Source organism: Bufo gargarizans, chromosome 2 (assembly GCF_014858855.1).
Source record: "Bufo gargarizans isolate SCDJY-AF-19 chromosome 2, ASM1485885v1, whole genome shotgun sequence".
Taxonomy (NCBI): domain Eukaryota; kingdom Metazoa; phylum Chordata; class Amphibia; order Anura; family Bufonidae; genus Bufo; species Bufo gargarizans.
The window spans coordinates 516,586,598-516,613,016 of record NC_058081.1 but is presented as its reverse complement, the minus strand read 5'-3'; the positions used below and the strand labels follow the sequence as shown (position 1 = coordinate 516,613,016).

The following is a 26,419-nucleotide window of genomic DNA, read 5'->3' as shown; positions in this document are numbered from 1 at the left end:
GTTCATAACGGTTGCAGATGGTTGTATTATCAGTAACGGAAGCGTTTTTGCTGGACGCTGCCGGATCCAGCAAAAACGCTAGTGTGAAAGTAGCCTAAGATTAGGGGTCTATTCATAGAACCATATCCGATTTTGCGGACCACAAGTTGCGGATCCATAGGACACGGATCCGCCGTGTGCATTCTGCATGTGGTAATACCCATTCTTGTCTGCAATATAAAAAAGGGTGGGACATTTTCTATCTCTTTCGGGGCCCCTAAACGGATGTGCGGATGTGGACGGCACACTGTGTGCTGTCCGTGTCTCACAGTCCCATTGTAATAATAGGTCCGCATGGGATCTGCAAATTGCGGGACGGAATGAAAAAACAATTTCATGTGAATGGGCCCTGAATGTCCCTCTCAGTTCATGTGATCCCCATAGACACTCACACTGTGCAGAGGGACATTCTGTTAGCGCCATTTTTTTCCTCACCCAATTAATTCTATTTAGAATCAATCGTTGTTACAGAGGGGTCTCCTTTCCACAACATACCTCTAGGTCTAGTTTCATTCTTGTCATTTTCATTCCAAAGAATACTATTAAAGTCTACCTCTAAATTTCGAGTACTCCAGTTACCAGGTGGAGTTACAGCACACTCAACTCAGTCCACTTAGTCTCTTGGCAGAGGAAAGAAGAAAAAAAAAAAGCATTGGATCAATTATGCAGACCCTCTACATCAGTGGTCCCCAACCTTTTTAGCACCAAGGACCAGTTTCATGCAGGACCATTTTCGCAGGGACTGGGTGGGGGGAAGGGGGTGGGGCTCCTGGGGGGGGCTTAGGGGGTGGGCGGGGCTTAGGGGTGCTAGTCGGCGCTGACTGATTCACACGCATAACAAAACACAAGGTGCATATTAAAATATATAACACTATATAACGACTATATAAACTGACTAGGGTCTCTGCTGCACTGAACCATATGTACAGTGGATATAAAAAGTCTACACACCCCTGTTAAAATGTCAGGTTTCTGTGCTGTAAAAAAATGAGACAAAGATAAATCATTTCAGAACTTTTTCCACCTTTAATGTGACCTATAAACTGTACAACTCAATTGAAAAACAAACTGAAATCTTTTAGCTGGAGGGAAGAAAGCAAAAACAACTAAAATAATGTGGTTGCATAAGTGTGCACACCCTTAAACTAATTCTTTGTTGAAGCACCTTTTGATTTTATTACAGCACTGGGTATGAGTCTATCAGCATGGCACATATAGACTTGGCAAGATTTGCCTACTCTTCTTTGCAAAAACACTCCAAATCTGTCAGATTGCGAGGGCATCTCCTGGGCACAGCCCTCTTCAGATCACCCCACAGATTTTCATTCAGATTCAGGTCTGGGCTCTGGCTGGGCCATTCCAAAACTTTAATCTTCTTCTGGTGAAGCCATTCCTTTGTTGATTTGGATGTATGCTTTGGGTCGTTGTCATGCTTAAAGATGAAGTTCCTCTTCATGTTCAGCTTTCTAGCAAAAGCCTGAAGGTTTTGTGCCAATATTGACTGGTATTTGGAACTGTTCATAATTCCCTCTAGCTTAACTAAGGCCCAGTTCCAGCTGAAGAAAAACAGCCCCTTGGCATGATGCTGCCACCACCATGCTTCACTGTCGGGTATGGTGTTCTTTTGGTGATGTGCAGTGTTGTTTTTGCGCAAAACATATCTTTTGGAATTATGGCCAAAAGGTTCAACCTTGGTTTCTTCAGACCATAACACCTTTTCCCACATGCTTTTGGGAGAGTTCAGATGTGTTTTTGCAAAATGTAGCCTGGCTTGGATGTTTTTCTTCGTAAGAAAAGGCTTTCGTCTTGCCACTCTACCCCATAGCCCAGACATATTAAGAATACAGGAGATTGTTGTCACATTTACCACACAGCCAGTACTTGCCTGATATTACTGCAGCTCCTTTAATGTTGCTGTAGGCCTCTTGGTAGCCTCCCAGACCAGTTTTCTTCTTGTCTTTTCATCAATTTTAGAGGGACGTCCAGTTCTTGGTAATGTCACTGTTGTGCCATATTTTCTCCACTTGATGATGACTGTCTTTACTGTGTTCCAAGGTATAGCTAATGCCTTGGAAATGCTTTTGTACCCTTCTCCTGACTGATACCTTTTAACAATGAGATCCCTCTGATGCTCTGGAAGCTCTCTGTGGATCATGGCTTTTGCTGTGGGATACGACTAAGAAAATTTCAGGAAAGACCAAGTAGAGCAGCAGAACTTTATTTGGGGTTAATCAAAGGCACTTTAAATGTCGTCAGGTGTATGCAGACTCCTATTTAACATGATTTGAATGTGATTGCTTAATTCTGAACACAGCTACATCCCCAGTTATGCAACCACATTATTTTTTTGTTTTGTTTTCTTCCCTCCACCTAAAAGATTTCAGTTTGTTTTTCAATTGAGTTGTACAGTTTATAGGTCACATTAAAGGTGGAAAAAGTTCTGAAATGATTTATCTTTGTCTCATTTTTTTACATCACAGAAACCTGACATTTTAACAGGGGTGTGTAAACTTTTTATATCCACTGTATCTGGTGCTTGTGATTCAGCCTTTGACAGATAAGTGATTATTAAGGCTGTGATTTCGACACCCCCCTTCCCCCCCTTGTTTAATATTGTTTTTCAGATCCCTTTGTGTTGTGCTGCCTGTAGGAGGATAAAGAAAGTCTACATTTGCTTACTGAAATTTCTTTCCTTGAGTCCAAAGGCAGCACAAATATCCCTCCCTGAAAAAGATATTGCTTGGAAAAAGCACATCTACCTAGTGGGTGTGCACTCCTTTATAGGGGGTTAATTAGTCTGATTTACTAATGATTTATCTTCTCTCCTAGATGGGAGGAGCAAGACATTAACTCTTTGTGTTGTGCTGCCTTTGGACTCAAGGAAAGATACATTTCGGTAAGCAAATTTAGACTATATCTGTACACTAATCTATAAGCATCAGTGCTATATCTGTACACTAAGCTACAGGGGAGGGCTGGCAGCCTTAGTCCTGGGGGGAAAATCTTGTCAAGTGGCCCATTTTAGCCCCGCCCATTATTAAAAGCCCCTCCTACATATAATAGGCCACTCCCAACACACACTGTACAGCTGACATTCTATAGTTGAGGCCTGTCTACACATCATACGGAGAGGGGGAGGTCTGTCCTGGCTGCACTGCCTGCTTATATAACAAGCTACAGCCAGGAAGCTCCTCCGCTCTCCTCCCTCCCCAGATCCTGCTCAAGGCCTGTGGTTCCCCCCCACCATCTGCCACCCGCCCGTGGCCTGCTGCCCCCTTTCGTCGTCCTCACCCAGTTCTGAATCCTCCTTCTGCAAATGGCAGGGGAAGGAGCCGGAGCATCTCCTCTCCTACATAGCACCTCATACCCTTTACATCCAGTGATGTCACCTTTGATGTAGACGTTCTCTTTCCTCATCTTCTCCATTCAGACCAGACCGCCATGATGATTTTTCTGCCATCTCCCGTCTCTGCAGAGATTGAGAAACAGACATTAGTTTCCTGCCACCCCCAATACTATACTGCAGAAACAGTCCCCCTGGAAATACTACTACCACACAGATAGTGCCCCCAATACTGTACCCGCTATGCCCCCAATACTATACTGCAGAAACAGTACCCCTGGGAATACTACTACCACACAGATAGTGCCCCCTTAAACAATTATTGGCACACAGTGCTCTAAAAAATAACTGCGCCCAGACACTAATAGTATAAAGATAATGTCCCCCAAAAATAATTGTGCTAAGCTGATACTATGCCAGGGTGCCCCCAAAGTAACAGTGCTCCCCAAAATCCCACCAATAGAAATAATTCTCTGCCAGAGCACACTTGGTAGTAATAATGCCCCTATAGTGCCCTAGTAATCATGTTCTTCATAGCCCCCAGTAGTAGTAAAGGTCCCCATAATACCCCCTAGTAGTACTAATTTTCCCTATAATATGACAGTACATGAAATACCCCCGCTTAGTGCCCGCAGTTGAGCTAATGTCCCCATAATGTATGCCAGTACAATATACCCCTATATAGTGCCCCAGTAAATGCCCTCATAGTGCTCCTCTCCCCCTTCCCCATAGTGTCCCCCATAATATGCCAGTAAAAAAATGCCCCTTAGTGCCCCCAGCAGATGCCCATATAGTGCTCCTCTCCCCCACCATGTGCCAGTAAAAAAATGCCCCTTCTTACTGCCACCATATGCCCCAATAGTGCTCCACTCCCCCATAGTGCCGCTCTCCCCTATAGTGCCTCCCATAATGTGCCAGTAAAAAATGCCCCCTTAGTGCCATCAAATGCCATAGTGCCCCCATAATGTTCCAATACAAAAGGCCCATTTAGAGCCCCCAAATAATGCCCCTATAGTAACACCAGATGCCCCATAGTGCTGTTCTCCCCTATAGTGCCCCCCAGAATGTGCCAATAATTAAAAAAAAAAGCCCCTTTAGAGCCCCCAGATACCCCCATAGTGCTCCTCTCCCCATGGTGCCCCCCATAATGTGCCAATAAGAAATGCCCCCATAGTGCCAGCTCCTCCAATAGTGCCAGCCCCCCCCCATAGTGCCAGCCCCCCCATAGTGCCAGCTCCCCCCATAGTGCCAGCCCCTCCCCATAGTGCCAGCCCCCCATAGTGCCAGCTCCCCCCCATAGTGCCAGCCCCCCTATAGTGCCAGCCCCCCATAGTGTCAGCTCCCCCATAGTGCCAGCCCCCCCCATAGTGCCAGCCCCCCAATAGTGTCAGCTCTCCCTATAGTGCAAGCCCCCCATAGTGTCAGCTCCCCCTATAGTGCAAGCCCCCCATAGTGCCAGCTCCCCCATAGTGTCAGCCCCCATAGTGCCAGCTCCCCCTATAGTGCCAGCCCCCCCTATAGTGCCCCCCATAGTGCCAGCCACCCCTATAGTGCCAGCCCCCCCTATAGTCCCCCCCATAGTGCCAGCTTCTCCCCCATAGTGCCAGCTCCCCCCCATAGTGCCAGCTCCCCCTATAGTGCCAGCCACCCCATAGTGTCAGCTCCCCCTATAGTAACAGCCCCCCCATAGTGTCAGCTCCCCCTATAGTGCCAGCCCCCCCATAGTGCCAGCCCCCCCATAGTGTCAGCTCCCCCTATAGTGCAAGCCCCCCATAGTGCCAGCCCCCCAAAGTGTCAGCCCCCCCCATAGTGCCAGCTCCCCCTATAGTGCCCCCCATAGTGCTAGCTCCCCCATAGTGCCAGCCCCCCCTATAGTCCCCCCCATAGTGCCAGCTTCTCCCCCCATAGTGCCAGCTTCTCCCCCCATAGTGCCAGCTTCTCCCCCCATAGTGCCAGCTCCCCCCATAGTGCCAGATCTCCCCCCATAGTGCCAGCTCCCCCTATAGTGCCCCCGCCATAGTGCCAGATCTCCCCCCATAGTGCCAGATCCCCCCCCATATTGCCAGATCCCCCCTATAGTGCAAGCCCCCCTATAGTGCAAGATACCCCCCCCCCCCCCATAGTGCCAGCCCCCCGCAAAGAAGAAAAAAAAAATAATACTACTTACCTCCATCAGCAGCGATGCAAGCCTCTTCTGGCCTGTGTCCCTGCTGTGTGTGTGCTGCCGGCTCAGGCGTCACGACGATAATGTCGTCATCGCGCTGCCTGAGCCGGCCTCTGATAGGCTGCAGGCATTAGTGTCTGCGGCCTATCAGAAGAGCAGGGGAGGGACACGCCTCTCCCTCCCCTGCCCCACAGCACACAGCACGGCCGCAATTACATCCAGGGCCGCGCCGCCTGTGGTGATCGGCGGTGCGGCCCTGAAGAATAAAAAATTATTTTACAGGTTTTGTCTTGGTTCCAGCAGGCTTTAGCATTAAAACTGGCAAGCAAACTCCACTCTGCTATATCTGTTTCTCTCTGACTCTGCTGTACTGACAGGCTGGCTATATAACTCAGCTTCTTCTGTATGCTGCACTTCACTTTGTAGTCTGACTCTATGTTATGCTAGGGAACTTCTCTCCTGGCTCCTGAGGCTTCAAGCTTTGGCCTCAATGGCCAGCAGAGCTTAAGGTGCTCTGGCTGGCGTGGGCACATCCAGCAGAGACGTTCCCCTGCACACCTTTCCCCTAGCTGGGGTAAGCTAGACTGACTAGAACTTTACAAATGAACCAAAATGAACTTAGTAATTCTTAGCCCCGCACTTCACATTAGATACAGCTGGTGTGACCACAGTGAACCTGTGAGTGATCACCAGTTCCCGTGTCTCCACGTGCCCAGCCCTAATTGGTTCCAGGGACACCTTTAAGCAGCCTCTTGGGTGGTCCCTGTATACCCCTGGGGGTCAGTATGGGTTTAGTTATGCTGGAAGATCTTGAAAGGATGTACGCTCATGGCTATGGCTCTATCGCGCCCCCCTACAAGATGTGGAGACACGGGAACTGGTGATCACTCACGGGTTCACTGTGGTCCCGCCAGCTGTATCTAAGGTGAAGTGCAGGGCTACGAGTTACTAAGATCCTTTTTGTTCATCTGAATATCTTTACATTGCTCGTACGGAGGACAAGGGGCGTGCCGGCCAGTATTGGCATGAGCATAGGCCCTGTGCACAGTCGAGCGAGCGGCCATCTTTGATGCAGTTCCCATACCCTTGGACATATTCTTGTGTCTCGCGAGAGCACGAACAGTGGTGCATGTGCAAGCCGCATTTCCGGACGCCAAGCTGGTTCCAACATGCTATCATGACCAAGCGTGACGATTCCACATGTTTTTAAGGTTCTAATTAAGTTGTAATTGATATTCGCTGAGCACTGTTTATATATTTATTGATAATCATATATATGTATTAACACTACTACACTATATGCACTTTATATGTATTAATATGTATTCTATGATTGAAGAATCATGACATCACTATACTTTGATAGATGAATTATGTTTTTAAAGTCACTTTGATATTTTTATAGCACTTTATTAATCAATTATGGATTTGTATTATGTAAATTGTTTGCATTATTTATGCATGACACCGTGCATGTGTTATTCAGCTGGACAAAGGCTCCATTGAGAGAGCTGAAACGTTGCTGTCAGATGAGTTAATAAACCATCCACTTTTTTCATCACAATTTGGAGTGCTGCCGTCTTTCTTCAAAATATGTACATGGGACCTTGGTCCCAGGGCCGGCTTTTTTCTTTTTCTTTTTTGGTGTTCACTGTACTGGATAAATCCCATATATTATATATGTATACATATATATAAAAATTCTGTCTGTTCTTTATGCACAGCCAAACGACTGGACCGATCTGCACCAAATTTGGCAAATTGGCTTTAGACTGGGTCTCGGCAATCTAAGATGTACCGTTCTTGAGACATTCCCCAAAAATGCAAATATGGCACCATCACATGACCTGCATTAGCCAATAGAAGCCTACAGGTCTTTCACGCATATACCAACTGCCATACACACGGTCACATTACCCTTATCAGCCAATAGAAGCTCACAGGTCCTTCAGTCTCGACACAGTTTTACACCATGTTTTCATAACAACCCAGCCATTTTTCTTCACTGTCACTTTTAAAGGAGCAGGCCTCTGTGGATCACACTGTTAAGGGAACGGAGTGCTGTTGAGGTCGCAGTTAAGGGGGCAGGCTGCTGTGGAGGTCAGTGTTAAGGGGTGGGGTGCTCTAGAGATCACTGTTAAGGGGGCGGGTTATTGAGGAAATCACTGTTAAGGAGACGGGGTACTGGTCACTATTAAGGGAGCTGGGTACTGTGTAGGTCACCTTTAACCTCTTTAGGACACAGGGCATACAGGTACGCCCTGATGTCCTGGTACTTAAGGACACAGGGCGTACATGTACGGCCTGTGTATTTCCGATCACCGCCGTGCAGCGGGCAGTGATCGGAAGCCGGTGCCTGCTCAAATCATTGAGCAGGCACCTCGGCTAAATGCCCGGGGGGTCCCGTGACCCCCCCATGTCAATTCAGACCTGCGGTTTGATGCTTTTACCTATTGCGGCGGAGGGCGGTGCCATCGGGTCCCCATGCGGCTGTGGGGGGGACCCGATGGTATGGAAGGCAGCGCGATGCCTTCCTGAGGCATCTGCGCTGCTTTCCGGTGAAGAGCCTGTGAGATCCAGCCTCCTGGATCTCACAGGCCCCGGAAGCTGTATGAGTAATACACACAGTATTACTCATACAGCCAATGCATTCCAATACAGAAGTATTGGAATGCATTGTAAAGGATTAGACCCCAAAAGTTCAAGTCCCGAAGTGGGACAAAAAATTAAGTAAAAAAAAAAAGTTGAAAAAATAAAATTTTCCCCTCAAAAATTTAAAGTTTCAAGTAAAAATAAACAAAAACGTCATTTTCCCTAAATAAAGTAAAAAAAAATTGGTAAAAAATAGGGGGGGGTAGTATACATATTAGGTATCGCCGCGTTCATATCGACCGGCTCTATAAACATATCACATGACCTAACCCCTCAGATGAACACCGTAAAAAATGTAAAATAAAAACTGTGCTAAATAAACAATTTTTTGGTCACCTTACATCACAAAAAGTACAACAGCAATCGATCAAAAAGGCGTACACCCACCAAAATAGTACCAATCTAACCGTCACCTCATCCCGCAAAAACTGAGCCCCTACCTGAGACAATCGCCCAAAAAATAAAAAAAATAAGGCTCAGAATATGGTGACACTAAAACATAATTTTTCTTTGTTTTAAAAAAGCTGTTATTGTGTAAAACTTACATAAATAAAAAAAAGTATACATATTAGGTATCGCCGCGTTTGTATCGCCCGGCTCTATAAAAATATCACATGACCTAACCCCTCAGATGAACACCGTAAAAAATAATAAATAAAAACTGTGCTAAATAAACCATTTTTTGTCACCTTACATCACAAAAAGTGTAATAGCAACCGATCAAAAAGTCATATGCACCCCAAAATAGTGCCAATCAAACTGTCATCTCATCCCGCAAAAACTGAGCCCCTACCTAAGATAATCGCCCAAAAACTGAAAAAACTATGGCTCTCAGACTATGGAGACATTAAAACATGATTAATTTTTTTGTTTCAAAAATGATATTATTGTGTAAAACTTAGGGTACTTTCACACTTGCGTTTTTCTTTTCCGGCATAGAGTTCCGTCACAGGGGCTCTATACCGGAAAAGAACTGATCAGGCATATCCCCATGCATTCTGAATGGAGAGTAATCCGTTCAGTTTGCATCAGGATGTCTTCAGTTCAGTCGTTTTGACTGATCAGGCAAAAGAGAAAACCGTAGCATGCTACGGTTTTATCTCCGGCAAAAAAAACTGAAGACTTGCCTGAATGCCGGATCCGGCATTTTTTTCCATAGGAATGTATTAGTGCCGGATCCGGCATTCAAAATACCGGAATGCCGGATCCGTCATTCCGGTCTGCGCATGCGCAGACCTTTAAAAATGAAAAAAATGAAAAAAAACGGATCCGTTTTGCCTGATGACACCGGAAAAACGGATCCGGTATTGCAATGCATTTTTATGACTGATCAGGCATTTTTCTGACTGATCAGGCATTTTTCTGACTGATCAGGATCCTGATCAGTCAGAAAAATGCCTGATCAGTCAGAAATAATGACATCCGTTTGCATACAATTTGCCTGATCAGGCAGTCAGTTCAGGCAACGGAACTGCCTGCCGGAATCAAACAACGCAAGTGTGAAAGTACCCTTACATAAATAAAAAAAAGTATACATATTAGGTATCGCCGCGTCCGTATTGACCGGCTCTTTAAAGATATCACATGACCTAACCCCTCAGATGAACACCGTGAAAAATTTAAAATAAAAACTGTGCTAAATAAACCATTTTTTGTCACCTTTCATCTCAAAAAGTGTAATAGCAAGCGATCAAAAAGTCACACGCATCCCAAAATAGTGCCAATAAAACCGTCATCTCATCCCGCAAAAATCATACCTTACCCAAGGTGATTACCTTGGGTAAGGTATGATTTTTGCGGGATGAGATGACGGTTTTATTGCCACTATTTTGGGATGCGTGTGACTTTTTGATCAAAAACTGAAAAAATTATGTCTCTCAGACTATGGAAACACTAAAACATGATTTTTTTTAGCTTCAAAAATGAAATCATTGTGTAAAACTTACATAAATAAAAAAGAAGTATACATATTTGGTATCACCGCGTCCGTGACAACCTGGTCTATAACTATAAAAATACCACATGATCTAACCTGTCAGATGAATGTTGTAAATAACAAAAAATTAAAACGGTGCCAAAACAGCTATTTCTTGTTATCTTGCCTCACAAAAAGTGTAATATAGAGCAACCAAAAATCATATGTACCCTAAACTAGTACCAAAAAAACTTCCCTATCCCATAGTTTCTAAAATGGGGTAACTTTTTGGGAGTTTCTACTCTAGGGGTGCATCAGGGGGGCTTCAAATGGGACATGGTGTAAAAAAAAAAAAAACAGTCCAGCTAAATCTGCCTTCCAAAAACTGTATGGCATTCCTTTCCTTCTGCGCCCTGCCGTTTGCCCGTACAGCAGTTTACAACCACATATGGGGTGCTTCTGTAAACTACAGAATCGGGGCCATAAATATTGAGTTTTGTTTGGCTGTTAATCCTTGCTTTGTTACTGGAAAAAATTGATTAAAATTGAAAATTTCCCCATAAATTGAAATTCTGAAATTTCATCTCCATTTGCCAATAACTCTTATGGAACACCTAAAGGGTTAACAACGTTTGTAAAAATAAGTTTTGAATACCTTGAGGGGTGTAGTTTCTTAGATGGGGTCACTTTTATGGAGTTTTTACTCTAGGGGTGCATCAGGGGGGCTTCAAATGGGACATGGTGTCAAAAAAAAACTGTCCAGCAAAATCTGCCTTCCAAAAACTGTATGGCATTCCTTTCCTTCTGCGCCCTGCCGTGTGCCCATACAGCAGTTTACGACCACATATGGGGTGTTTCTGTAAACTACAGAATCAGGGCCATAAATATTGAGTTTTGTTTGGCTGTTAACCCTGGCTTTGTTACTGGAAAAAATTTATAAAAATGGAAAATTTGGCAAAAAAATTACATTCTGAAATTTCATCTCCATTTGCATTATCTCTTGTAGAACACCTAAAGGGTTAATGACGTTTGTAAAATCAGTTTTGAATACCTTGAGGGGTGTAGTTTCCTAAATGGGGTACATTTATGAAGTTTCTACTCTAGGGTTGCATCAGGGCGGCTTCAAATGGGACATGGTGTAAAAAAAAACAGTCCAGCAAAACCTGCCTTCCAAAAACCGTATGGCATTCCTTTCCTTCTGTGCCCTGCCGTGTGCCCGTATAGCGGTTTACGACCACATATGGGGTGGTTCTGTAAACTACAGAATCAGGGCCATAAATTTTGAGTTTGGTTTGGCTGTTAACCCTTGCTTTGTAACTGGAAAAAAATTACTAAAATGGAAAATCTGCCCAAAAAGTGAAATTTTGAAATTGTATCTCTATTTTCCATTAATTCTTGTGTTATACCTAAAGGGTTAACAAAGTTTGTAAAATCAGTTTTGAACACCTTGAGGGTGTAGTTTCTTAGATGGGGTCATTTTTAGGTGGATTCTATTTTGTAAGCCTCGCAAAGTGACTTCAGACCTGAACTGGTCCCTAAAAATTGGGTTTTTGAAAATTTCAGAAAAATGTCAAGATTTGCTTCTAAACTTGTAAGCCTTGTAACATCCCCAAAAAATAGAATATCATTCCCAAAATGATCCAAACATGAAGTAGACATATGGGGAATGTAAAGTAATAACTATTTTTGGAGGTATTACTATGTCTTATAGAAGTAGAAAAATTGAAACTTGGAAATTTGCAATTTTTTACAACTTTTTTTGTAAATTTGGTATTTTTTTATAAATAAAAATGTTTTTTTTTTTTTTACTTCATTTTACCAGTGTCATGAAGTACAATATGTGATGAAAAAACTATCTCAGAATGGCCTGGATAAGTCAGAGCGTTTTAAAGTTATCATTACTTAAAGTGACAATGGTCAGATTTGCAAAAAATTGCCTGGTCCTTAAGGTGAAATAAGGCCGTGTCCCAAAGGGGTTAAAGGGAAGGTGTGAGATGCAAATTTGACACCATCACATAACCTGCATTAGCCAGTAGAAGCCCACAGGTCTGTCACTCATATCCTAAATGCCATACACATGGTCACATGACTTTTATCAGCCAATACAAGCTTGCATACACACAGTTTTACACCAGGTTTCCATAACAACCCAGCCATTATTCTTCACTGTCACCTTTACGCCCTGATGTCTGAGTCCTTAAGGTCAATTCAGCGTTTCCGGGTCATTCGGATCTCCGGTGACCCAATAACCCGGAATAGGATGGTGATTGGTGGTGTATTATCACACCACCGATCACCATCCTTAGATCCTGAGGGGTGGCGGTGACATCACCTCTCAGGATCGCATCCTATTGGCTGGGCGGGCGGGGGTTAACTTCCCCCAGCTCTGCTCTCATCCTGCACACTGCTTCCGTGAAGAGAGGAGCCCGTCCGTCCACCTCTGAGCCCAGCACCCCCAGGTGAGCCACCATAATTCCATCTTGCATTCAAAAGTTTGCAGGGACGGGTTTAGGGAAAGGTTAGATTAGGCAGGGAGACTGAGGGGTAGTTTTAGGGGGGAAAAAAAAAATAATTATAATAATTATCAGGTGTCTGGGGTCCATAGCACACTCAGCTGTGCGACCCTAGACCACCCAGGGGTGCTGCAGCTTGCATCCGGCCACTGTTAGCACATCGTCCACCCCTCCGCTGATCAGCTTCGGACCACTAATCAGCGAGTTTGAATATTTTTTTATTTTTTTGGGGGGGGGGGGGGTTTAATTTTTTTATTTATTTAGTTTTATCAATTTTTTCTGTTAGGTTTAGGGTGGGTTAGGGTAGTGGACATGAACACCCGTCCCCCCTCACACACGCACACTAAAAAAAGTTTTACACACACGTACACACACACATGTGCACACACACACTCCCCTATGGCCCGCCAGACGTTCTAGACTGAGGAGGCATACGCTATGCTTGTCTCTGAGAGCCCCAGTGAGGACGAGGATGACCTCATCATCTAGTGATGATGATAAGCCCCCAAGGCGGCGGAGACGCCGCCAGGCAGAGCCAGGGGACCTCCATGCCAGGGACCCTGTGACCCACACTAGTATGAGCCACCCTGGGGCTCATACTAATTTTCCAGCCCACCAGATAAGTCCACCTGAGCCCCGGAACTTGTCTGTTGTACCCAAGAGGATTTTGAGCCTGTGATTCCTGACTTTGTTGGCCAAACAGGAATCCAGATTCCCACAGTGGGTTTCACTGAATATGACTTTTTAAGTTTTTTTTTTCAGTGACCAGTTTATGAATCTGATAGTGGAGTAAACGAACTTGTTCGCCCAACAGTTCATTGCTCAACACCCGGGCTCCTTTTTGGCTTGGTCCGGTGGCTGGACTCCAGTCAGTGCAGCCGAGATGAGGACGTTTTGGGGCCTCGTGCTGAACATGGGCCTAGTCAAAAAAAAACAGTGTCAGGCGGTACTGGAGTGGGGATGTCCTCTACCAGACCCCACTCTACTGTATGGCCATGACACATTCCCGTTTTGAGGCCATTCGGAAATGCCTGCATTATGCAGATAATGCAGCATGTCCCCCCCGAGGTGATCCTGCCTATGACCGCCTGTACAAAATCAGGCCGGTCATCGATCACTTCAGGGCCAATTGTTTTGAGGCCTATGTACCTGGAAGGGAGGTTGCTGTTGATGAGTCTCTCATTGCTTTCAAGGGCAGACTCATTTTCCGCCAGTATGTTCCCTCTAAGTGGACGAGGTATGGCGTGAAGCTGTGCAAACTTTGTGAGAGTACCTCAGGGTACACTTACAAGTTTCGTGTGTACGAGGGGCCAGATTCCCGTATTCAACCCCCAGAATGTCCCCCCACTCTGGGTGTTAGCGGGAAACTTGTGTGGGACCTTATGTACCCACTGCTAGATAAGGGTTACCACCTGTACGTGGATAACTTTTATACTAGTATCCCCTTGTTCCAGTCCCTCGCCACCAGATCCACGTCTGCTTGTGGGACTGTGCGGAAAAATCAACGCGGCCTCCCTACCCACCCCCTCCAGGTTCCTATCCCCAGGGGTGAGACCCGTGCCCTTATCAGTGGAAACCTGTTGCTGGATATAAGGACAAGAGGGATGTCCTTGAACTGTCCACAATTCACGGTAACGGCATCACCCCTGTCCCTGTGCAAGGTACCGCGGCAACGGTCCTCAAGCCTGATTGTATTGTGGACTACAATCGGTATATATGGGAGGAGTTGATCTCTCTGATCAAGTCCTCAAGCCATATATAACGCTATGCGCAAAACCCAGGCATGATACAAAAAAGTTGCGGTCTACTTGGTACAGGTTGCCTTGTACAACTCTTTTGTGCTGTCCCGGAGCGCTGGCAACACAGGGAAATTCCTTCAGTTCTATGAGGCAGTCCTCAAGGACCTGATCTTTTCTGACTGGGAAAGAGCAGGCCGGAGTACCTCGGGAACTGGAGGCGCCAGGATTGTCCCTGGCCAACACTTTTCAGGTGTGGTCCCCCATACTGGAAAGAAGGGACGGTCCCCAAAAAAGTGCAGAGTGTGGAGGGGGATACGAAAGGACACCACCACTCAGTGTGATACAAGCCCCGATCATCCGGGCCTCTGCATTGACGGTTGCTTCAGGGAGTACCACACTTCCATGGAGTACTAAATTTATAATCCCCTTCCCCAATTTTAATTCTATTTTGCCACAGACAATCGCCCAAAAAAAAAAAAACTATGGCTCTCAGACTATGGAGAATGCTGTATGGCCAAATGGCAGGACGCACGAGGAAAGTATATGGTTTTTGGAAGGCAGATTTTACTAGACTGTTTTTTTTTTACCCTGGGTTCAGACCTGAGCGTTCTGAAACGAGCGCTCTGTATGCGCGATTGTACCAGCGTTTACAATCGCGCATACAGAGACAAGCGAACACACATTGTCGCGCGTTCCCGCTGAAGTCTATATATGGGAACGCGCGATTAACGCCCCAAAAAAAGCTCAAGAACTTGTTTGAGCGTCGGGCGTTTTACAGCGCGATCGTACGCGCTGTAAAACGCCCAGGTGAGAACCATTCCCATAGGGAAGCATTGGTTTCTCCTTGTTGAGCGCTTTACAGCGCGTAGGAACGCGCTGTAAAACGCTCAGGTGTGAACTTAGGGTAACACCATGTCCCATTTGAAGCCCCCCTGATGCACCTCTAGAGTAGAAACTCCATAAAAGTGACCCCATCTAAGAAACTACACCCCTCAAGATATTCAAAACTGATTTGACAAACTTTGTTAACCCTCTAGGTGTTCCACAAGAGTTATTGGCAAATGGAGATGACATTTCAGAATTTAAATTTTTTGTAACCTTGCCTCACAAAAATGTAATATAGAGCAACCAAAAATCATATGTACCCTAAAAATAGTCCCAACAAAACCCTGTTAACCCTTGCTTTGTCCTAGAAAAAAATGGATTAAAATGGAAAATTTGCCCAAAAATGTAAATTCTGAAATTTCATCTCCATTTGCCAATAACTCTTGTGGAACACCTAAAGGGTTAACAAAGTTTGTAAAATCAGTTTGGAATACCTTGAGGGGTGTAGTTTCTAAAATTGGGTCATTTTTGTGTGGTTTCTATTATGTAAACCTCACAAAGTGACTTCAGACCTGAACTGGTCCTTAAAAAGTGGGTTTTGGAAAATTTAAAAACAATTCAAGATTTGCTTCTAAACTTCTAAGCCTTGTAACGTCCCCAAAAAATAAAATGGCATTCCCCAAATTATCCAAACATGAAGTAGACATATGGGGAATGTAAATTAATAACTATTTCTGGAGGTATTACTATGTATTATAGAAGTAGAGAAATTGAAACTTGGAAATTTGCTAATTTTTCCAACTTTTTGGTAAATTTGGTATTTTTTTTATAAATAAAAATGAAAAATGATTTTTACTCCATTTTACCAGTGTCATGAAGTACAATATGTGACGAAAAACAATCTCAGAATGGCCTGGATAAGTAAAAGCATTTTAAAGTTATTCACACATAAAGTGACACTGGTCAGATTTGCAATAAATGGCCTGGTTCTTAAGGGGTTAAAGGAAAAGGGCGCTGTGGATGACAACGTTAAGGGAGCTGAGTGCTGTGGCAGTCACAGTAAAGGGTACATTCAGGGCCGTCTTTAACAAGGGGCAATCTCAGAATGGCCTGGATAAGTAAAAGCGTTTTGAACTGAACCAACCAAGGAATGAAAAAATTAAAAATACAGAGCACCTCGACACTGTTATCAGTGATAGTGCACATTTCTCTCCCTATAATCTAGTGCAGTATCTCTCACTGGGTGTCCCTATAGACAAAGTGCTTCTTTCGCACACTGCCGTCACACCGTCCGCGGTTCGCAATACACTGAAAGCTTGAGTGGTGTGGATGGGAGAACACACACCACTGTGAATAGTCACAATGAGGATTGACTAATTCACAAACCGCAACAGGGACTCAGTGTCCAGCTACGTGTGCTGCAGTGCACTGAATGCCTGAACTACACCAACCACCATCGGCACATGACTGTGAGGTGTTGGTAACAGTGTAGAGGTGCAAAGCAGTTAAAGGGATTCTGTCACCTCCCCTAACCCAAAATCCGATTTTAAAGCAGCCATGCAGCACAGCTTACCTTGATTAGGCTGTGCTCTTTTATCTTGTAATCCGTCCAGTAGTTTCTGTAAAAAACGACTTTTATGGATATGCAAATGAGCCCTGAATGTGCCCAGAGGGGCGTTTTGTTCCTCTTAGAGAGCCCAGTACCGCCCCTCTTACAGTGCCCAGCCCGCCTTCCTTGCACTGTCTAACCGCCCACAGCCTCTCCTCCCTCTCCTCCCCCTCCCTCACGGCCGAACGAACTCTCGCACAGGCGCAGTACCCACTGAGGGCTGCGCCTGTGCGATCAGCAGGAGACTGTGGGGAAAGAAATCGCTGGCTGGCTTCACTGTGGCAGGCAGGCAGGCTGGAGAAAGCGCAGGGTGCAGCAGCGATCGGCTATCCTCTGCGCTTCCTACCAGGCTGACTGAGGGAAGAGCGAGAAACGGACGTCACTGGGCTCGGCGCATGCCCAGTGACGAGGATGAAGCTCCTGCCCTCAGTCTCCTGCTGATCGCACAGGCGCAGCAGTTTTTAAAATTGGATCTATATCTGAATCCGAGACCACTCTTTTCAAAATTACCTGCAGCCTGCAACGGGGCCACACCCCCAGGGTTTCCGGAGTCGGGAATATGCATGACCGGGAAGGTGAGCTGGACTAAGTGTTTTTCTATGTGTGAATCTCATGTCTGATCCCAGTGTAATTATATTACTATTACACTTCTCACAAAAAGTTAGGCCATTCCATTTGAGGTTCCCCAGTCTCCAGCAGCCGTTCCCTTGAAACGACCTCGATGAAATTAAGCCTCTGTTATTTATGCAGAGGCACAATGACTGGATTAATGATGTTATTCAAGTAGTATGGGCCTGTCACTGTACCATTCACAAAGTGTAGGACAGTTCTGTATTGAAGAGACACACCTGCCCACACTGTAACACCACCACGACCAAAGGCTCGTCTGGTGACAACAGTGGCTGATGCATAGTGCTCTCCTTGCGTCTCCAACATCGTTGGCGGCCATCATTTCTTCTCAGTGTGAATCAACTTTCATCTGTGAACATCACTAAGGCTCACTGTTCCCTCGTCCAGCATAGATGTTCCCTGGCCCATGCAAACTACCCTTGCAGTTCGTCTAGCATGCGGACCACGGTTTTGAATGGTCTGACGTAACACCTGGGTGCCTCTCACCTTCCTTCCTTATATGTGCCTGGAGTTGTGTGGCATTCATCATCCGATTCCACAGGGCATTGTTCACAATGAAGCGGTCATCAGTCTGGCATGTGGCCAAAGGACGTCTACTTCTATGCCTTTCTGTGACTCTTCCCATCTCTCTGTATCTCTGTTGCAACCTGCTGGTGACACTCTAAGCTCTGTGGCCACCGTCTGAGAACATCCTGCTTAGAGTCTCACAATGGCGAAGTACTGTTGATCAATTGTTAGGTGTCATCTTGGTCTCATGATGTCAAAATGTGAACAGCATGATGAGGAGGACTGTTTAAATACCAATTCTAATTGGTACCAGGAACAACCTCTCAGACATGATATAGAGGCTGGTTGTCAGCAGTAATACATGGAATAGCTGTTACTGTAGTATAAGGTGTGTGGATCTCATGTCTGATCACAGTGTAATTATATTACTATTATATTCAGTTATGTCAGTAACAGGGGGCGGGGCTGTGACAACCTCTCAGACATGGCATAGAGGCTGGTTGTCAGCAGTAATAGATGGAATAGCTGTTACTGTAGTATAAGGTGTGTGGATCTCATGTCTGATCACAATGTAATTATATTACTATTATATTCAGTGATGTCAGTAACAGGGGGCGGGGCTGTGACAACCTCTCAGACATGATATAGAGGCTGGTTGTCAGCAGTAATAGATGGAATAGCTGTTACTGTAGTATAAGGTGTGTGGATCTTATGTCTGATCACAATGCAATGATATTACTATTATATTCAGTGATGTCAGTAACAGGGGGCGGGGCTGTGGCAACCTCTCATACATGATATAGAGGCTGGTTGTCAGCAGTAATAGATGGAATAGCTGTTACTGTAGTATAAGGTGTGTAGATCTCATGTCTGATCACTATGTAATTATATTACTATTATATTCAGTGATGTCAGTAACAGGGGGCGGGGCTGTGACAACCTCTCAGACATGATATAGAGGCTGGTTGTCAGCAGTAATAGATGGAATAGCTGTTACTATAGTATAAGATGTGTGGATCTCATATCTGATCACAGTGTAATTATATTACTATTATATTTAGTGATGTCAGTAACAGGGGGCGGGGCTGTGACAACCTCTCAGACATGATATAGAGGCTGGTTGTCAGCAGTAATAGATGGAATAGCTGTTACTGTAGTATAAGGTGTGTGGATCTCATGTCTGATCACAATGTAATTATATTACTATTATATTCAGTGATGTCAGTAACAGGGGGCGGGGCTGTGACAACCTCTCAGACATGATATAGAGGCTGGTTGTCAGCAGTAATAGATGGAATAGCTGTTACTGTAGTATAAGGTGTGTGATCTCATGTCTGATCACAGTGTAATTATATTACTATTATATTCAGTGATGTCAGTAACAGGGGGCGGGGCTGTGACAACCTCTCAGACATGATATAGAGGCTGGTTGTCAGCAGTAATATATGGAATAGCTGTTACTGTAGTATAAGGTGTGTGATCTCATGTCTGATCACAGTGTAATTCTATTACTATTATACTCAGTGATGTCAGTAACAGGAGGCGGGGCTGTGACAACCTCTCAGACATGATATAGAGGCTGGTTGTCAGCAGTAATAGATGGAATAGCAGTTACTGTAGTATAAGGTGTGTGGATCTCATGTCTGATCACAATGTCATTATATTACTATTATATTCAGTGATGTCAGTAACAGGGGGCGGGACTGTGACAACCTCTCAGACATGATATAGAGGCTGGTTGTCAGCAGTAATAGATGGAATAGCAGTTACTGTAGTATAAGGTGTGTGATCTCATGTCTGATCACAGTGTAATTATATTACTATTATATTCAGTGATGTCAGTAACAGGGGGCGGGGCTGTGACAACCTCTCAGACATGATATAGAGGCTGGTTGTCAGCAGTAATAGATGGAATAGCAGTTACTGTAGTATAAGGTGTGTGGATCTCATGTCTGATCACAATGTCATTATATTACTATTATATTCAGTGATGTCAGTAACAGGGGGCGGGGCTGTGACAACCTCTCAGACATGATATAGAGGCTGGTTGTCAGCAGTAATAGATGGAATAGCAGTTACTGTAGTATAAGGTGTGTGGATCTCATGTCTGATCACAATGTCATTATATTACTATTATATTCAGTGATGTCAGTAACAGGGGGCGGGGCTGTGACAACCTCTCAGACATGATATAGAGGCTGGTTGTCAGCAGTAATAGATGGAATAGCAGTTACTGTAGTATAAGGTGTGTGATCTCATGTCTGATCACAGTGTAATTATATTACTATTATATTCAGTGATGTCAGTAACAGGGGGCGGGGCTGTGACAACCTCTCAGACATGATATAGAGGCTGGTTGTCAGCAGTAATATATGGAATAGCAGTTACTGTAGTATAAGGTGTGTGGATCTCATGTCTGATCACAATGTCATTATATTACTATTATATTCAGTGATGTCAGTAACAGGGGGCGGGGCTGTGACAACCTCTCAGACATGATATAGAGGCTGGTTGTCAGCAGTAATAGATGGAATAGCAGTTACTGTAGTATAAGGTGTGTGGATCTCATGTCTGATCACAATGTCATTATATTACTATTATATTCAGTGATGTCAGTAACAGGGGGCGGGGCTGTGACAACCTCTCAGACATGATATAGAGGCTGGTTGTCAGCAGTAATAGATGGAATAGCAGTTACTGTAGTATAAGGTGTGTGGATCTCATGTCTGATCACAGTGTAATTATATTACTATTATATTCAGTGATGTCAGTAACAGGGGGCGGGGCTGTGACAACCTCTCAGACATGATATACAGGCTGGTTGTCAGCAGTAATATATGGAATAGCAGTTACTGTAGTATAAGGTGTGTGGATCTCATGTCTGATCACAATGTCATTATATTACTATTATATTCAGTGATGTCAGTAACAGGGGGCGGGGCTGTGACAACCTCTCAGACATGATATACAGGCTGGTTGTCAGCAGTAATATATGGAATAGCAGTTACTGTAGTATAAGGTGTGTGGATCTCATGTCTGATCGCAGTGTAATTATATTACTATTATATTCAGTGATGTCAGTAACAGGGGGCGGGGCTGTGACAACCTCTCAGACATGATATAGAGGCTGGTTGTCAGCAGTAATAGATGGAATAGCTGTTACTGTAGTATAAGGTGTGTGGATCTCATGTCTGATCACAGTGTAATTATATTACTATTATATTCAGTGATGTCAGTAACAGGGGGCGGGGCTGTGACAACCTCTCAGACATGATATAGAGGCTGGTTGTCAGCAGTAATAGATGGAATAGCTGTTACTGTAGTATAAGGTGTGTGGATCTCATGTCTGATCACTAGTGTAATTATATTACTATTATATTCAGTGATGTCAGTAACAGGGGGCGGGGCTGTGACAACCTCTCAGACATGATATAGAGGCTGGTTGTCAGCAGTAATAGATGGAATAGCTGTTACTGTAGTATAAGGTGTGTGGATCTCATGTCTGATCATAGTGTAATTATATTACTATTATATTCAGTGATGTCAGTAACAGGGGGCGGGGCTGTGACAACCTCTCAGACATGATATAGAGGCTGGTTGTCAGCAGTAATAGATGGAATAGCTGTTACTGTAGTATAAGGTGTGTGGATCTCATGTCTGATCACAGTGTAATTATATTACTATTATATTCAGTGATGTCAGTAACAGGGGGCGGGGCTGTGACAACCTCTCAGACATGATATAGAGGCTGGTTGTCAGCAGTAATAGATGGAATAGCTGTTACTGTAGTATAAGGTGTGTGGATCTCATGTCTGATCACAATGTCATTATATTACTATTATATTCAGTGATGTCAGTAACAGGGGGCGGGGCTGTGACAACCTCTCAGACATGATATAGAGGCTGGTTGTCAGCAGTAATAGATGGAATAGCTGTTACTTTAGTATGCGGTGTCTGGATCTCTTGATCCCCTGATTACAATAATGATTACACAAGTAATACCAGCAGTGGTGATTATTTATTGTCAATGAAATTCTTCTTTAAATCAGATTTGCAGTTATACACTGATATACAATGTTGAAGACATTTTCTAAAAATAATCTTGCTTATTATTATCTAAAGAGGGTGGTGGGTATGAAAGGGTTAAAATTAGCAACAGGATAAGTAAAATCATTAGAGTAAGAGAAGGGTCCTTTGCTGCTCTCACTTCTAGCTCTGAGGCCATGTCCTAGGACAGTTACCAGCAGAGGTCATATCCTAGGCCCTACAGTGACTCGGAGGTAGAGGGGGGTTTGGGGGTTAGTAAGCGCCAGTCATAGGGGAAGTTATTGTTACAAACAGTTACTGATCTGTGTCAAATCAGTGAATTTATGCAGTGAATTCCTTGAGCGTATACGTTTCTCCCCGTCCTGTTTCCTGACAGATCGCCTTGACCTGCAGGGGATCAGGGGGGTATAATCACACATGACGGACTTGAGTCCAGAAATACGAGAGCGGGACTGGATAACATCCAGAAAACCTTCCATCCAGTGGAAACGCTGGTGCAGGGAAAACAGGGGCTACCCCCTGCCCACATGCCCTGTCTACCGCCCCATGTAGATACAGGGGCCCAGCAGTAGATTTCTGTTAAATTATGTCACCACGCCTGCGTGACGACCACACCAGTCCTCACCTGCAGGCTCAGAGGCCCATCAGGCTGTCCTAGCGTGTACCCCAAGATTAAAGTAGAGCAGATTAAGGCATAATCTACACATCTTGGTAGTAGTAAAGGGTTAAAGACTCTTCTACTTTTCTGAAACCACAACTCCACTATAAAGCCTTATTTTAGGAGTTGAATGCACATAACATTTTTTTCCTCTTGATTCCTCCATACACATGCATGCCTGGTTTCTTGCGAGCATGCATGTGTTTTCAGTGGCAAGAGGGGAGAAAGCTGCTGCCAAACATCTCTGGTGGTGGCTTATTTCCTGCCAGACCAAATTTTATTTCAATGCCCGAACCTCTTACTCCTAACATCATCTGTCAGGGGAGAGTCAGGAGGCCCCCAAACACATTAGATAGTAGCCCCCCAGCTCTGCTGTCAATAATGTAATGTTTATGGGGGCTTTTATGGTACACAGTCACATGTTCAAGTTTCCTGATGCAGTTTTGGATCATAAAAGGAGAGCATATAGGACATATTTCTGCTCTTTTATGAATTCACTCCTGGCTTGGGTTCCAAACTGCATCAGGACACCTGACCGTGTGGCCGCCCTTATACTCTAGTCACATATAGCGCTATATCGGCTGATTCACTGTTCTTTACGGGAAGACATTAACATATCACTTTGCTGCTCCCTGGTGGCTCAGTGAGGTGTAGCATGTTTTTTGGGAGAAACAATGGGGGTAATTTACCAACTGATATACATCAGTTTTATGGCATAATCTGTCGCAGATTGTGGCGCAAACATAATTGCGCAGCTATCTGCGACTTTTTCCGGCTTGGGTAGGCCCATCTCATTTATCATTTTCTATGCCTGTTTTAGGTCATAGAAAATGGTCAAGGAAGCTGGCTTACATTTAGACCAGCGGTGAATGCGCCAAAGTTATGTAGAGGCCGAAGCCTCTTCATAACTTCGGTGGATCCAGCGCACGGGGTTAGACGCCTGTCTTAGTAAATGACCCCCAATGTTTTCACCAGGTAAAGTTAAAGGGGTTGTCCAGGATTAGAAAAACATGACTGCTTTCATCCAAGAACAGCACAACACCTGTCCACAGATTGTGTCTGGTATTGCAGATCAGCTCCATTGACGTAAATGACGTGCAATACCACACACAATCTCTACACAGGGTGGTGTTGCTTTTAGAATATGGCAGCTATGTTTTTATAACCCCTTTTGAAAATGTATCTCATAAGATTTAATACACCAAATGCACCAGTATTTTGATTTGTTGAAATAAGACAATGGCCCACACTTACTAATGTGAGTGCTCCTTGATTTTGTAGTGTTATAACAAAATGCGGCACAGTTTGGCGCTTCTACGCTTATAGTAATTATCTACCCCTAGTCTGATAAGGGGGCATGACTTACCATAAAACGAGTGTGATGTCTATGCAACATTTAGCGTCAATTCTGGCCACAGTTCTAACATGAAATCCAGTCTCAAAGTAACCCAACTAATAGTATAGATTAATAGTATAGAGAAAAAACTGCGCCACATTTATCATCCAGCCAGAGCCCTTGTGATAAATCTGCTGCAGGTCTAGACAGCCTGTTTACAGGACTAGTAATTTGTGCCATTGTGTGTATTCTGTTCAGATCTTTGGTAACAGTGTAGCAATTTTCTTGAAATATTTCAGGTTTGCTCCTCCTTGGATTAGTTTTATGTTTGACGCCTCAACAAACAATGCAGGCTTTCTTCTGTTCTTCGTATTCCAGGAGATACTCAGGGTAGATCTGATGCTTCTCAAACACCACAAAAATGGAGGGATTTATGGGATTGTCCACGCAGGAATCATAGTACCGTGTGATGCTTCCGTGTCTCAGTGGTGGACGTTTCATTTGGGGGTTTCCCGGCACGTACTCTCCCACCAGCACACGAGCTACGAACATCATCCGTGTCCCAGTAGAGGTCGCTATGGAGTAGTTATGGGAGTACGAGGCGTCTCGGGCAAAGTAACTTCCTATGGGTAAAATCATGAGAAGTTACAAGCAACTGCTTAAAAAGGTTCTCCAGGATATTGATAGCCTATCCTCAGGGTACGTCATCAGTATTTGATTGGCCTCCGAGTCCCAACACCACTGCCGACCAGCTGTTTTAGGAGGCCGTGGTTCTCCTTGAGCGCTTAGGCCTCTTTTCACAGGTAGGCCATGTGATGTCACATTCATCAGTCATGGGCCTAGGTGCAGTTCAGTCCTATTCAAGTGAATGAAGCTAGCTAAAGTACCAAGCACAGTCACTGTCCAATGGGTGGCACTGTGCTTGATATGCTGTGAGGAAACTGAGGTGCTCGCTGGAGCTCCGGGGAGCACAGCCGCTTCCTCAAACAGCTGATCAGCAGGGATGATGGGAGTTGGACCCTCAACAATCTCATATTGATGACATATCCTGATTCCTGAGGCTAGGCCATCAATATAAAAATCCTGGAGAAATGATTTAATGAAATCACTAGTAAAAAAAACATATATCATTGTGGAACCCAAGGCTGTCTGGCAATGCTAGGAGATGTACAGTAGCTGTTAACTGCTGGAGACCAACAGATTGCGGACATTTGTATTATAACATGAAATTTGTCTTGTGTATTGATACAAAGAAAAGAAAGAAAAGTTCAGCTCATCTCTGTTGCCTTCACCCGTACTACTAGTGCATGGAAAACCCGGAGCTGAGCAGGTGTACAGGCATGCAGTGTTGTTCACATGGTGTCATTATTCTTTCCAATAAAGCCTGTAGATTTTTTTTTAAGAAGCTAGAGTGCTGGATCACTTTATCTTGCATTATGACACCATGGATCCCTTTTAGCTCTGTGGAAAAGGCCCAAAGATGTCTGGGACATACCTTGTATCCTACTGTATTTCTGGGAGGAAGTCACATACATACAGTGGGTGTAATCGCACCGTCTAGTGGTGGTATAATAAAAAATATATAATAGACAATATATAATACATTTGTGGCCATAAGGCTGTCTTCACAGGGTGGAAGCAATGTAGTGGCTGCAATAGCAACTTGAATTTGGAATTAAAGGGAACCTGTCACCAAAAAAACAGATACTAAACTGTTAATAGCACCTTACAGTGCTGCACAGTAGTTTTCTAATGCACTTTTTGATTGTTTAGCCACATTTAGCCTCCTTGAGAAATCGATGTTTTATTCAGCCGCTACCCCCTGCTTCAAGTCAGGTTTGAAGTCAAGGGGGCAGCGTCCTAGGCGTCTCCGATCCTGCTCTCCCCGCCTCCCGCCGCCTTTATTGACACGCCAGATCTCAGTGCCGGGACCGTGCTCCCAGCCCGCATGCGCAGTAAAGGGCTGCTGTAGCGCGATCCTGGCTCGTACACTCAGCCGGCTTCAGTTTCTACTGCCCATGCGCCCGCCAGCCTTACATACTAGCGCAGTTGCAGAAGATGCCGGGCGCATGCGCAGTAGCAAAACTGAAGCCAGCTGAGTGTACGAGCCGGAGCCGGGATTCCGCTACAGCAGCCCTTTACTGCGCATGCAGGCTGGGAGCGCGGTCCCGGCACTGAGATCCGGCGTGTCAATAAAGGCGGGGAGAGCAGCATTCGAGACGCCTAGGCCGCTGCCCCCTTGACTTCAAACCTGACTTGAAGCAGGGGGCAGCGGCTGAATAAAACATTGATTTCTCCAGGAGGCTAGATGCGTCTAAACAATCAAAAAGTGCATTAGGAAACTACTATGCAGCACTATAAGGTACTATTAACAGTTTAGTATCCGTTTTTTTGGTGACAGGTTCCCTTTAATAATGCTAATAACTCACAAATTTATGGTGC

General features: G+C 44.7%; 1 protein-coding gene across 2 annotated transcripts in view; it reads right to left on the bottom strand.

Annotated features, from left to right (window-relative positions):
* Positions 1-21,935: 21,935 nt before the first annotated feature.
* Positions 21,936-26,419, bottom strand: part of LOC122928473 (zinc finger CCCH-type antiviral protein 1-like) — a 28,486-nt gene continuing 24,002 nt past the window's right edge. For both annotated transcript variants that reach the window (XM_044281333.1, XM_044281334.1), the window contains one exon: positions 21,936-24,600. In XM_044281333.1, the coding sequence (XP_044137268.1) occupies positions 24,314-24,600 (287 nt within the window). In that variant the 3' untranslated portion in view covers positions 21,936-24,313. The remainder of the gene's footprint in view (positions 24,601-26,419) is intronic.